The 14,341-nt window shown below is 46.5% G+C and overlaps 1 protein-coding gene across 1 annotated transcript; it reads left to right on the top strand.

The window, feature by feature from the left end:
- Positions 1–10,179: 10,179 nt before the first annotated feature.
- LOC144141207 (uncharacterized) lies at positions 10,180–11,097 on the top strand. The gene has a single exon (XM_077672773.1). It carries the CDS (start codon positions 10,180–10,182, stop codon positions 11,035–11,037), a length of 858 nt encoding a protein of 285 aa, XP_077528899.1. The 3' UTR covers positions 11,038–11,097.
- The last annotated feature ends 3,244 nt before the right edge of the window (positions 11,098–14,341 follow it).

The raw sequence follows: 14,341 nt of genomic DNA on the forward strand, positions 1-14,341 counted from the left end.
GAGACCGCTGATCAGATGGCCGCTGCTGCTGCACATACAAATACACCGGACATAGCAGCAGTACCCTACACTGACCTCAAGCCACACATCAGACAACACCTTCGCGAAACATGGCAAGCACTCTGGAATCAACAGACAGACAACAAACTACACATAATAAAGCCACTCTTGGTACCATACACGACTGACACACACAACAGACACACTGAAGTTGCCCTTGCTAGGTTACGGATAGGCCACACTCATATAACACACTCCCACCTGCTCACAGGGTCTCCAAGACCTCTGTGCAGCAGGTGTGGAGAGGCCCTAACCGTGATCCACATCCTCATACAATGTAAGGCACTCGACATTACACGACGCAAACACTTCCCACAACTACACACACGACATATTCCACCACACGCGTCATACTTCTTAGGAGACGATGCCATGTTTCTGTTCAGCGCACCTTTAAGTTCTTATCAGAAGTTCACTTTTTACAACTCATCTCATACCACTCATAGTTTTACCCCTGGTCCTATACACCAGCCAACTTATTTATCTTTTAACCACTCTTGTTTTTCACCCTGGCCCTTTACACCAGCCGTGCTCATAGTCTTTTAACTGATTTTAGTTCGTGTTATCTCCTCATCAAATAACTTTGTGTTTGGCGCTCTTTGCCCATGTCGGCCTTGCGCCAATAAAATCAAACCATCATCATCATCATTTATAAGAGGTATTACGCCGGACCCGTTGGCGTGGAGAGAAAAAAAACCCGAATATGAATATTCCGTAATTATACGCCTTTAGATGTTCTGCCTAGCCCACCCCTCCCCACCCAATGGAATTTTTTGTGATAGCCTTGTCGTGAAGAGTTTCTTTTTTGGGGCATGTTTTTATACAGCCCGCATACTCGGCTACACCTGTAAGCCCAGAAGTTTCTTGGCGGAGCGGGCACTTATTAGCGGCAGAACTTTCGCTGTGCAAAAACAAATGTGAATTTTATACTGTTACATGTATAGAGCATCACATTCGGATCAAAGACCCATATGTAATACCCATGTGGTCCAGTTAGTAGTTCTGCAGTAGCAAATGCACATGGATGGAATACCTCGCGCGAAAACATCGCGCAACGTCTGATATATTTGCAGACAAAGCCTCCTATTTTGTGGATTGAACAATATCAATTACGTTTTCTTTTGAAGGGAAAAATGGTGGTCTCGAGAAAGTTTTACCCGCGGGCAGGCTGTTACAAGCGTTTCTCTTCTGGGCATCACGCCTATTCGGCCTTTATATGCCTTCCCATACGCGAATTCAACCGGATAAATCCTTCTCCATTAACCTGCACTATGTGGCAGGATTACTGTACAATCTCTTACTTATTTTTAAAGCCAAAAGGGGCAACTAATATGCTTCATCCGCGCTTCAAAAAGAGGAGCGCTCCCCAGCCAGGAACGTAACGGCTTGCGGGAACCGACCCAGTGTTGCGCATATCTGCCGAAGGGGGCGCTGGGTGTCGTGGGCTCCATGTCGCCCTCTGGACGCTGTCCGGCGCCTATAGTCCACTAAACATCATTTTCTAAATTTAGGGATAGCCTGTGTCGTATGTTCACCTCATTTTGAATAGCTTTGCGTGCATTTTTAAGCCTGAAAAAAAAAAACTGCAGACTTCGGCAGAGTTTTTTATCAGTGGCTTGTCAAAGGCATGTGCGTGTTCTGTGTCTCAGTCTTGCTACTTTTTCCAGTAGGCAATCCTGACGACTCATGAAAAAAGGAGCTAAAATAATAATTTAAATTTTTTAGGGACGAAGACATCGTCACGTGCATGCAGAGGTCACAAATATATATCATTCATCGAGTAATCAAAATGAGCCAAGCCACATTCACTCAAAATCAGATTAAGATTACGGGGTTTATCGTGCCGAATTCTACTCCCGTTCTTTGGGGCGCGACGTAGTGGAGGGCTCCTGATTAATTTGGAAACCTGGGGATCGTTAACGTGTGCCGAAATCTCGGCATATTATATGGTTGACTCACGATTAAAAATAAAAACAGTGGTTTACTGATATTTCGACTGGAGGACCAGTCTTCATCTGAGTCAGATGAAGACTGGTCCTCCTGTCGAAACGTCAGTAAACCTTGTTTTTTATCGTGAGTCAACCATTTTCTAAAATATTTGGTCTGGCTCCTCGAGAAGTTTCTTCTACTGCTTATATATATATATATATATATATATATATATATATATATATATATATATATATATATATCAGAAATGGGAAATGAGGGGCTCGGTGAATTAAAACAGAATAAGGGTTGGCAGTCAAGAAAACCTCGGAAAGCAAAGAGGATAATGAGGTAGGTCATAGAAACAGATGAAGAATTTTTTGAGTCAGAAAGTGGTGAAAAAATGCCCGCCGGGTGGGATCCGAACCCACGACCTCCACAATACCGGTCTGGTGCGATAACCACTACTCGATAACCATATATATTATATATATATATGTATATATATATATATTGTAACGAAGAGTATGAGCGGAGGCCCCAGAGCAAGTAGAACTAACGCAGCGCTATCCGCCTATGCGGGTATGCGGTGCATCGGTGTAAGAAGACGAAGAAGCAGAAGAACGCTCGGCGTCTGGTCGCGCGGAACACTGCTCTCGGCTCTTGCGTGTGCACGTCTCGACCGTGAATAAACCCCTATATATATATATATATATATATATATATATATATATATATATATATATATATATATATATATATATATAGAAATAAGGGTTGGCAGTCGAGAAAACCTCGGAAAGCAAAGGGGAGGATGTGGTAGATCATTGAAACAGATTAAGAATTTGGAAAGAAAGAAAGAAAGTGAAGAAAAAATGCCCGCCAGGTGGGTTCGGATCCCACCTGGCGGGCATTTTTTCTTCACTTTCTTTCTTTCTTTCCAAATTCTTAATCTGTTTCAATGATCTACCACATCCTCCCCTTTGCTTTCCGAGGTTTTCTCGACTGCCAACCCTTATTTCTGTGTTACTTTCAACGAGCCCCTCATTTCCTATTCTGATTCGCTACATATATATATATATATATATATATATATATATAAGGGCACAGAAATATGCGGGACGAGGGATTCCGTAAGGACACATATCAAAGTTTGAGTCCTTATTGCCACTGCTATTCGTTTTTTTAGCAAGTTTTAGAGTGCTGAATGAGATTGTCATTTTTGTGTTACAAGGATAAAGAAGCTCAATGGAAGTAAAAAAAGATCTGCCGTTTCCGGAAAAAACAGCAGTTGTTTTTTTCGACTAACATTTTTTTCCTTTACAAATGTACAGGGAAAATGTCCTCATTAAAAATATAATTTTTTGCAAAAAAGACTCATTTTCGCAGCCATGCCATCCTGAAGGGGCGATTTCCCATGCAAACTCGCGGGTCAACTTCTCAAGCCAGTCCCGGGCACTGGCCTTTCTTTGATTTTTGAGGAAGGCCAATCCCCAGCATAAACGTTAGAATGAATCATATTTTTCACGGCGACATTCAGCTGGGTGTATATATATATATTCATAGGTCACGGGGGGGGGGGGGGGGGGGGCTGCCCCACCCCCCGGGAAAATGCATACTTTCCGCCTAATGCTCGCACACGTTATGGCAATGTTCGCAGGCAGCGTCCTGAGCCAGCTGGACGGTCCAGAGTTGATCTTCCGGGCGGAAGCTAAGTGGCACAGTCTTCCACGGCTCACTGTTGGTGATTGTGTGGCCATTCGTGATTGCCTGTTGACATTGCCGTAACTTGTGCAAGCGGGCCTAGTGCACATGTTATGGCAAAGTCCGCAAGCGATCATGAATGGCCACACAATCACCAACAGTGAGCCGTGGAAGACTGTGCCACTTAGCTCCCGCCCGGAAGATCAACTCTCGGCCGTCCAGCTGGCTGAGGCCGCTGCCAGAGCCCAAGGACTCACGGCCGACAACTAACCATCACAGTTGGCAAACTGAATAATGTTTATTTGAATAAAGTTTATTCTCTATCTCCTCCTATTATTTGAATAAAGTTTATTCTCTATCTCTGCCTATGCCAACAACTGCACGCAGGTCCCAGGGGCAACGAGATCTCCCGGAGGCAACAGGGTTTTGTTTTAGGTTTTTTGGAAAGAGATAATAAAGCAGGAGAGACATAATAAAGGAAAAGGATAAAGGAAAGAGATAATGAAGTGAATAAAGCATCGTTTGCTGCCGAAGAAGCTCTTAAGGCGCTATAAAACGCTGAATCTTTCGATTAAAACAAACTTCTATTTTGTCTGCATGGCCCCTTTAGTATAGCACTGGCGGTGGCTCAGTGGCTAAGGCGTTGCGCTGCTGAGCACGAGGTCGCGGGTTCGATTCCCGGCCGCGGCGGCCGCTTTTCTGATGGAGGCGAAAAGCAAAAACGCCCGTGTGTACGAGATTTCGGCGCACGATAAAGATCCCCAGGTGGTCAAAATTAATCCGGAGCCCTCCACTACGGCGCGCCTCATCGCCTGCGTTGCGTCGGCGCGTTAAACCCCACAATCAATCAATAGTATAGCACTGGGTCTAACATTTTTAACGAAGTTCTAATGTCGAGCTGTACACCACACTACCGTAGTCTAAATGAGACCTTACTAAACTTAAAAAAAGCCTCAAAAGGCATGGTTTGTTCGATCCAAAGGAATGGTGGGAAATTCCAGAACACAAAAAAATCGGTGTCCTGTTTTCACCGGTATGTCTACTCTTGTGAGCAGAAATGGCCCAAGAATTAATCGAGCTTTCACGCACCATGTCAGATATTCTGTCCTGAACACTAACTGCAACCGCTTTGGGCGGCCAAAACCGACAAAAATTGAGCTCGTGAATTGTTTGAAATATCAATGATTAACATTAACCAACTACGATTCATAGGTCACCTAACTTGCGACGAACATCTTTGTGAAGCAACTGAACCACTCAATGCATACTGCAGTGACGGCGAAGATATATTCACCCAAATTTCAAAAGGAATAAATACACCTGCTGCTTTGGTGCATAGGTGTTCACAGCATCGCTAGCCATATACATTCACACAGCAGAATGGCTCCTCAATTTTTAATGCAGAAACATCACTAAGTTCTGTACATGAAAAATCCAGTGCCGTGGCCACGAGGTTAACCACAAAACAGCCAACGTATTAAAGGGTAAAAACTGGTGAACGAATGCTTGCAGTGAAGCCACATGTTCTAGGGAAGCCCCTACAGGGAAAGTAATTGTTGATATAACTACATTAGCATGTGTACAGAAAAAGCGAAAAGACCACAACAAATTCAATAAAAGGGCTGTTTATATTATTATAAAATAAGGAAAACTATAATTATACCTCTTATATAAAGAACGTGCCGCACACACATTTCGAGGAAGCAGTTCACAGCTGCCTCCATCCAGTCTCAGTTGAGCACATGGAACCTGGTAGCCAGTGGTGTCATTACGGAAAGCCTTAGGTGAGTGTAGGGCAGAGATGAGAAGTCCACAATTTTTTTTATTGCCGTAGTCAGTTAGGACGACCCGGCACTTCCTGGATGACTGGGACTCGGTCTCGAACACCAGGCTGCTGAGGTGGCTCCTGGTGAATGTCAGTAGCCTCTCTTTTGACTCGGTTCCTGAAAACGTTTTCTTTGTGATTTGGAGTATGCGGTTTTCTGGCAGCAACCATACTGAGAGGCTCTGCTGATGTTCTGCCGACAAATATTATCGGGTAAAGGTTATCGGGTGAGTAAACAAAGGCGACTTCAAACCTCCAGCAAATTCTCTTCAGCCAGAGCAGACGAGTAAGCTCCCCTTGAGAACTCAACATTGCCTGACAGCACGAAGCAGCCAACACGGAGTAGCCCGTGTTGGCGGCACATTGTACATGCAACACGCGATCACCTTCTGGGGTACATGCTGTACACTCAATTCAATGGCGCGACGTCAGTGCTGCCACTGTCAGTGTGCAGCTTGTCACGCTCTAACAATGCGACAGTGGAGTCTCTGAGCACGTCAGTCACTAGAGCTCGAAGCGCCAGCCTCCCGCGGCTGTCCTGGCGAACCAAGCATGACATGCCGATGAAGACGTCGTGGACGCGGTTGCGCCCCGAGAAGAAGTCCTGCCGTTGGACACAGGAACTCGCGGATGCAACAAGCAAGCCAGCCTCCCGCTGCTGTCCTGGCGAACCAAGCCGCGCTTGCCGACGAAGGCGTCGCGGACGTGGTTGCTCCCGGAATTTTGTCCTGGCGTTGGGCACAGGGCCTCGCGGGTGCAACAAGCGAGCCGCTATTGGGCATGTTGAACACTGGTTGCCCCGCATGGCAACACCTGTATTGGATCGCCTGCTTCTCTCCTTGACCTGGCGTTCCGACATGAGAACTTTGGCACCAGCCAAGTGCTCGCGTACGCCCTTTTCAAAAGAGTTGACGGGTGGCACTCTAAGCGGAAACATATATGCATGGTGTGGATTCTTTCCAAAACCTATAAGAAGACAGTGGTGATGTCCTACATCACCAAACGGAGAGCTTGCAATTTCTGTCGGGAGGGAAAATGCATCATTAACACGACAAACTGTACCGCCGCAGTCGTGGACACACGAGGAACACAGTAATTCTTACCTTTGAAAACGCCACTTCTCACCTTACCTTACAGACAGGCGCAAGTATTCCTCAAAACTTTACACACACAGCACATCCCACTGCACCCATTACACTCCCTTGCAGGCGGACCCATATTTTCATGTTAAAAAAATCATGAGCTGGATGGCTCAGGATGACCAGCGAAGCAGTTTAGCACAGGACAGAGAATTTAGAAAAATGTTGCGAGCAATAGTGGACTAGCTAATTATGACCTGTAAGTGAAACTCGGCGTAACGATGAGTTAGCGTCCAATTGTGATATAATTTTTGTCGTGAATTATTTTTAATAAAACAATAGTCAGAGCCGGTATCTGTAGCCATACTCCTCCCGTAGGTCCCCATGTATTTGACAGCAGACCGATAATCGGGGACGTTCACAATTTCACTGTGAACTAACTAGTACAAGTGAACAAAACTCGGACAAATGATAGAGTCGTGTGAACAGCCGATTGTCGTCTAATTGTTTTTGGCAACGTTTTGACAAGAGTTACAGCCGTTTTCTGCTTAAAGGAGTACTGACACGAAATTTCAAAGCTGTGATAACTATGTAAAACGCTTCCTTTTTATCAGGAGATATCTCCCAGCAAGTTTCAACAGCAACAGTTCAGCGAAACATATTTAAAATCCATTTTAATCGACGCCCGCACGAGAAAGCCCAGAGCGGGCCGACATGACATCATGTGCTACTTGCCCCAAACTGCCGACGTCGGGGCTCCCGTGACAAAGCCGACGCGCTGGCTGTGGTTGGCGCGCGCTGCTCGGGCGTGTGTACACGTCATGGTTTTGGGGCTGACGTCATGCTGCCCGGGCCTGTGGGGACGGCGAAGACCTCGGCCGGTCTTGGCGCGCGCGTGCACTCGCTCGCGCGCGCTTCCAGAGAGGCAGCGATGCGGCAAGAATGGTGACGTCATGTGATACATCCTGTTATGGTGGCCGCTCGGCGTTTTTCAGTCGAAACCGAAACTTGCACGAATAAACGACGCCGTAAATTAATGTTTACGCTCGCTCGACCGTCTAATCTGTCATTCTATGATTAGTGGACTGGTAGGCACGCATAGCAGCGAAAAAAACGTAACACGAAAATTTAGTGTCAGTACTCCTTTAACACACACGATAAAGTTGGCTTTACCGCAAGGTTGCTTGCGCACATGAAAAATGCACGGAGTCGTAGCCGCATAAAGCTCCTTTGAAATAATTTTTTTAGATACGAATTTATCTTTTGATTTTCACAGACCATTTCATTTTACAAATTACCGCAAATTGGCTTTCTGTGACGAGGGCTCCCCAGAGTGTTTAGTCCCATCAAAATCCTCGTATTTCTTGCGTTCACAAGAAATCTAGAAGCTCTTATCTTAACTGAAGAAGCCTAGAGAAAACCGCTCATTTGCACCTTATTCACCTGCGTTGGCTATATGAACTGAACTTTGGTTGGCTTTTAGAAAAATTTTCCTATACACATTGAAAAGAAAACCACGCACAACTTCATATGGTTAAACTAATGCGGAGGGGCTATAAAACTATGTTCTTTAGCTTTGCGTGGCCAAGCAGCCCTTCGCCCATAAATACACAACAGCAAACACGTTCTTTCGGCTAAAACAATTCAGGGAAGCGGCAGCGGTTAGTGTAAAATTAGATGTTCGCCGAACCGCGTAGACTACACGCTAGGTCAAAATAATACACATATCTAGAAACATTTCGCTAAAATGTGCCATTATCAGACGAGCTTTGAGCGATGGCGGCTGCACCATGTGAATTATTTGAAGCCAGGTGCGAGGAGTGCAGCGAACCCGAGTGAAACGGGGAAACATATTCGTTGAGTTTGCAACCAGTATTTACTATACAGCCCAGGAACTAGGACATATAAGGCAAGGAACATCAGCCCTGTTAATAAGGGCAGATATATTTTCATTTAGGCCACAGTGTCAATGTATCCGCCGTTCTTTTGGTCTTTGCAGATCATGCAGAACTTGCTGTTTTGACCAACTAGCTGGACCAATTTTTCTACAGCTGTATGGCAGAACACGACTAAACGTATGCGAGTACACTGTGCCCAGAAAGAAAAAAAAGCAATAAATAAGATAAAATATAGCCAGAAACATTATCTTCGAGGAAGCGGCGAAGTGCACCCGCACGGAGTCTTAATTACTGAGCGATTTGCATTATTTTGTTTCGAAAGGTCGCAATAAAGCCAAACTTCCGCGTGCACCTGTTTCCTCAGTGCCCCTAGAAGGGTCCACGCGTGCATATCCTTATATCGTTCAAGGCTAGCTCCGTCAGGGATAAATGGTATCCGTACTGCTGCATTATTATGCGCCATTGCATCATTCGGGCGGCGGCGCGTCACAAACGGGTGGCCTCCGTCGAATTCCAGTTTACCTCACGCCTTTCCAGGAATGCCTGCTTTAGATCAGTCAAACCCGGCGATAACGAACCCGGTTAGAGCGAATTATGCTATACATCGAACAAAAATAATTCAGTTACGGAAATACATGGGAAACATATTCCTTATAACGAAGTTCACATCCGATATATCGAACTCTGAGCGCCTAGAATGGCCGCCGAAATTCATGGTCTCGGAGCGGCGATTGAGATGTGGATTGGCCGCGACCACGGATCAAGAGTTGCGACTTAGATATTGCGCCTAGCACGGAGCGACATGACGCCCGACACTTTCCGTAACTGTTTCCGACGCGCGGGACTCACGACGGAACCCGCGCAGTCAGCGAGTCCGGACCAAGACAGCAGCATCGGTGAACTGTGGGAAGAGCTCCCCCACATTCCCGATGATGTCGCCAGTGAAAGCCGTCCGACGCTTATAATGAAGCGCTTTCGGCAGTCAATGTGCTCCGCCAATGCTTCTTAGATTTTGAAGGACGCGGACTCGAACTGGTGCAAATAATGTTTCGTGCAGAGAATGCTATTCTAGTTGAAGCCGCCAGAACAAAAGTGAAAACAAAAATCACCGCTTTTTTCTTTGCAAAGTAGGAAGTTCAGGCGGAAAGTAGCTTTATAAATGGATTATTTTGGGTATGGTAACGGCTACTTTACTGTGTTCGTTTTTGCATGCGGGGATAGTGGAGTTGAGGAGGGGAGGGGGGCTCCCGCGGATTGCGAACTTGTAACAATAAGTTCGGCTATATCGAACTATTAGCGGGTTCGGCTATATCGGTGGGCTAGGCAGCTGTGCCACGTCGCAGCGCACTTACCGCTTCGCCCTGGTCATGCAGGTATTCCCAGCAATGGTCCTGCACCTACTGCTTCCCGCCCTGGTGAATCCTTCGTTGGATTTTGCTTGGAACGGGACGCTGCCACCTTGTGAAAGCGAGGCAGGTGCTGGCCAATACGCTATCACCGCGGCTGCACCACTGCTGGCAACAACGCTACCGGACCCCCCCCCACCCTCACTTCAACCTGGACAGCACCATCGCAGCCAACATCATCGCTCCCCCCAGCTATAAAAGAGCAACGCCCGTCGGCAGCACTTCGTGGGCTAGGCAGCTGTGCCACGTCGCAGCGCACTTATCGCTTCGCCCTGGTCATGCAGGTTAGTAGGTACAATAGCCTATTTGCTAAAAAGACAAGTAACTACTACTTGGTGCAGCTGCCGAGCCCACAGTGCCTTTGTGAAATCATCCTTGAGTGCGCCCATACCACCTCCTCTCTACTGTTGTTATTGTCCGGTGATGTCGAGACTAACCCTGGCCCAGAAATGCAAGAAATCCTCACCGAACTACAAAGAATTTCCGCTGGGCAAGCTACACTTCTCACTGAGGTGCAAGAACTTAAAAACCAGCTATCAACAACCAACCAAACCATAACTGACCTAAGTAAACGCATGACTGAAGTAGAAAACCATTACCAGAACCTGTCGCCTCTACAAGCAGATCTTGAAGTGATCCGTACGTACACAACCGAAACGAACCGTTTGGTCTCCGAGCTTAAGGCTAAATTAGACGACGCAGAAACCCGCTCACGGCGTAATAACTTAATATTCTACAACCTTCCAGATCCTAACCCAGCTGAAACAAATGCAGAATCAGAAGGGCTAATTATCAGGCACTGCCTTGAACACCTCCAGGTAGCCATCGACCCAAAAGAAATAGATCGCGCACATCGCCTCGGACGCCATGCCGCTAATCGCCACCGCCCTATAATAGCAAAGTTCACCTTTCATAAAACCAAAGAGACCGTACTTACAAATGCACCCAAGCTGAAAGAAACAGACTTCAGCATTGGCGAAGACTTCTCCCAGTCTGTCCGAACCGCCCGCAGACACTTAGTTAATTTCGCGAAAACAAAATCAACAAAGTTTCAGATACGTTATAAAACCCTTCATATGGGCTCAAAACGTTACATTTTTGACAATGCTTCACAGACTGTTAAAGAAATCGCATAGCAAACCCCTCGAACGAAGAAAGTAACAAACCGCCCCCCAAATCCAGCACAAAACAATCTTTCGTTATCTGTAGTCTTTACTAACATACGCAGCTTTTACCGAAACGAGAAAAAATATCAAGCCTTGTGACGTCATCCAATGCCAATCTTGTTGTACTAACAGAAACGTGGCTTACCGATGACGTGACGGACACTGAAATTCTTGCAGATCTACCTGACTTCCGCATATACCGAAAAGATCGCGAATGCACTCGCGGAGGAGGCGTACTAATCGCCGTCGGCCCGGAATTATCATGTTCCGCCATCAACATAGCATCTGACATAGAAATCATATGGCTTCATTGCCGGGCTTCACCCCAAACGATACTGCTTGGTGTCTGCTACAGACCACCAAATGCAAATCCAGACTTCGCAAAAAAACTTAATGACATGCTAAATGCGCTCACCACAGCCCACCCGAATGCCCATATTTTGCTGTTTGGTGACTTTAACCTTCCTAATATTAACTGGAAAACCGGAACAACCACACAAGGAAACCAGAAAGACTCGAGAGAATTTATAGATGCCTGTTTCAACTTTAACTTATCACAACTTGTATCAGAGCCAACACGTGTTGCCGCCAATTCCGCAAACATCCTTGATCTCATTCTAACCACCCATCCTTCTAGCTTATCGTCGATTACCTATCTCGAAGAAATTAGCGACCATAAAGTTATTCATGCAGATTTCTTATTTTCCCCAGAACGACGTGAAATGCTAAACAAAACAATATGTTTATATGATAAAGGTAACTATGAAGAAATTAATAACTAACTCAGTAGCTTCTTCCCAGATTTTGAAGCCAACTTCCGTAACCGATCCGTTAATGAAAATTGGGTAGTTTTTAAACAAAAGCTTAGTGAACTGAAAAATAAGTTTATTCCGAAGACCACACTTCGTGCCACGCAGCAAAAGCCCTGGTATACTAAAACGTTAAACCGACTAAGCAACAAGAAAAAAAAAATCGCGCCAATCCACCCCGTGAATGTGGTTGGAAAGCAAAGCTGTAAACGGCACCCATAACGAATACCCATGCGACGTCACTTAAATTCACTCACATGGCTCTACAAATAGGAAAACCAGATTGAAGTGAAAAGCACTTAACCACACCATTTATTTCTTCAAATAGATATTCTTGTTAAGGTTAAATCAATGAATGAAGCATGAATGGTGCTTGGTTGAGTTGTATTGGTGTAGCACAAGAGTGGAAACTTTTTTTATAAAATTAAAGTAAGCTCCAACCCGGTGTTAGATGATCTGTTTTCTCCGTCTCTGCGCCGCGGACGGAGGCGACGAGATTTGCGGCAGAGAAGGAGGAGGAGGAAGAAATACTTCTGTTCAGATTTCTGAACGGCCCAGAGTGCAGCTCTGGGGAGTGATTCCTTCTTCTGTGGGGCCCATATGCAGTCCGCGCGGCCTGTGTTCTGTCCACCCGCTAAAGCTGGGTAGGTAGAGAGGGCCTGGACAGCAGTATCTCCCATTGCTCTTGTTGGATAGTTGACCGAAAGAGAGGAGGGTGCTCAGGGGTAAAGTCGAACACCCCGATTACAGGGCGGAGTGTTCCTACTTCTGAGCAAAATTTACATTCAGCGTCGTAGCGATTCGGATACATTAAGGTAAGACGCGTAGGCTGTGGGAAGGAGCCCGAATTGTATGCGCCGTAGGGTAGTTTGTTCTCTCGAAAGGTCAGGGTAAGGCGAAGGTACGGTCTGTCTCAGGAGGCGATACTCCTGGGTTATCTCCCTGAATGTGACAAGCGGGTGACTGTCCTCGTGCAGCTCCATAGCACGGGAGGTAAAAGCGCTGGCTTGTTGGTTGGGCGTATTTGTTGCCCTCCATTGAAGCGTGAGGGGATGTCTAGATGAGCTGGATGGAACCGTTTGGGGAGTGGTTTTTATAAAAAGCACGCGTTTTGCAGGTCAGGACACCCAACCCTACTGGTAATTCCAGTAGGCTTGCTGGGAATCGATGACTACCCTCCGAACCCCTGGTTGAACGATAGCCAAGGTGATGGCTGTCTCTTCTGCTGCCGTCATTTCTTGGGTCCTAAGCGAGATACACGCAAGGATGTTGGTTCCGGAGGTAGCCACAGTGATGGCGAATTGCTGCCCTCGATGTTTGGAGGCCTCTGTGTAGAAAACTGCATGATCCCCACTGAGGGTGGTGTTTAGCGTTCGAGCCCGTGCTTTTCGGTGACCCTCGTCATGTGGGGGGTTCATATTTCTAAGCAAAGGGATCATCTTTAGTTTTAGTCACCAAGAGTCTGGGAGTACGTCAAGCGGAGTGATATTCTGGGCTGCCCAAACAATCTGGTGAAGCATGGGGTTACCCACCGAAGTTCTGAGTCTGAGTCGGACCTTCTGGTTAGAAAGATGGCCGTCTATCAGCTCTTCCACCGTGCATGTTGTGGAGCCCCGTGCTAAGCAGCCTCTGTGTGGACGCACTCATGAGAAGACCAATTGGCCTGCTTGACCGCCTTTCTAATCATTATATAAAGCATCTCTATGTCTTCCTTGTCGAGAAGACAGGGGGTTGACGTGAGTAACTCTCGAGAGTACAAAAGCTTCGATTAATCGAAAGGTTCGGGATTCCTTTAGGCCTCGCTTCTTGGTGGCAACTCGCCTGATCATGTGTATGGATTTGATTAATGCTGTTTTTGAGGCTCCGCAAGGAGACGTCACTTTTGGTGTTAGCTTCGAGATGTAGGCCCAGGATCTTGATGCTGGGGCTTGGAGTGATGGCCTGGCCATCAAGGAGTATTTGAATGTATTCCTTGGTTTGGCGTGAGGGTGGACGACAAGGAGCTGTGATTGTTTACGGCAACACTGGAGGCCACAGGCTTTAGCACATTGCCTTACTAAAAGTGAGATGCCATGCATTGGTGTGAGCTTCCTTTAATTTTTGTAACTCTTAGCACATGAACAAGGTGCGTACAGGGCCGCTAGACGGGCGTGAGTGGTAGCGTGACGCTTTCACGTGGTATTCAGCGAGAACGCAGGGGGTACACCCGTAGATGGGCTTGGTGAGTACACCACCTGTCTTCCCAGTGTTCGCGTGGGCTCGTAGCTAAATCGGTAAGACAACGGGCTCTCGCTTTGTTAGTCTATTAGTTCCAGGTTCGATTCCCGGTGGTGCCAGTAAATTCTTTTATTTGTTCGCTGGAGTTTTCTGGTGACACCAACGGTCGCGAAAGCACCCTTGGGGGGTAGAGGTAAAAAGCTTTGCTTTAAAAACGCCTTTTCCACCAGGCAAAATCTAAAGGAACG

Source organism: Haemaphysalis longicornis, unplaced genomic scaffold, assembly GCF_048455015.1.
Source record: "Haemaphysalis longicornis isolate Haplotype H1 unplaced genomic scaffold, Haemaphysalis longicornis Haplotype H1 scaffold_1, whole genome shotgun sequence".
Classification (NCBI taxonomy): domain Eukaryota; kingdom Metazoa; phylum Arthropoda; class Arachnida; order Ixodida; family Ixodidae; genus Haemaphysalis; species Haemaphysalis longicornis.

Coding starts and splice junctions, on each gene's coding strand:
- LOC144141207 (XM_077672773.1), top strand. CDS start 10,180: ATGCAGGTTAGTAGGTACAATAGCCTATTTGCTAAAAAGACAAGTAAC.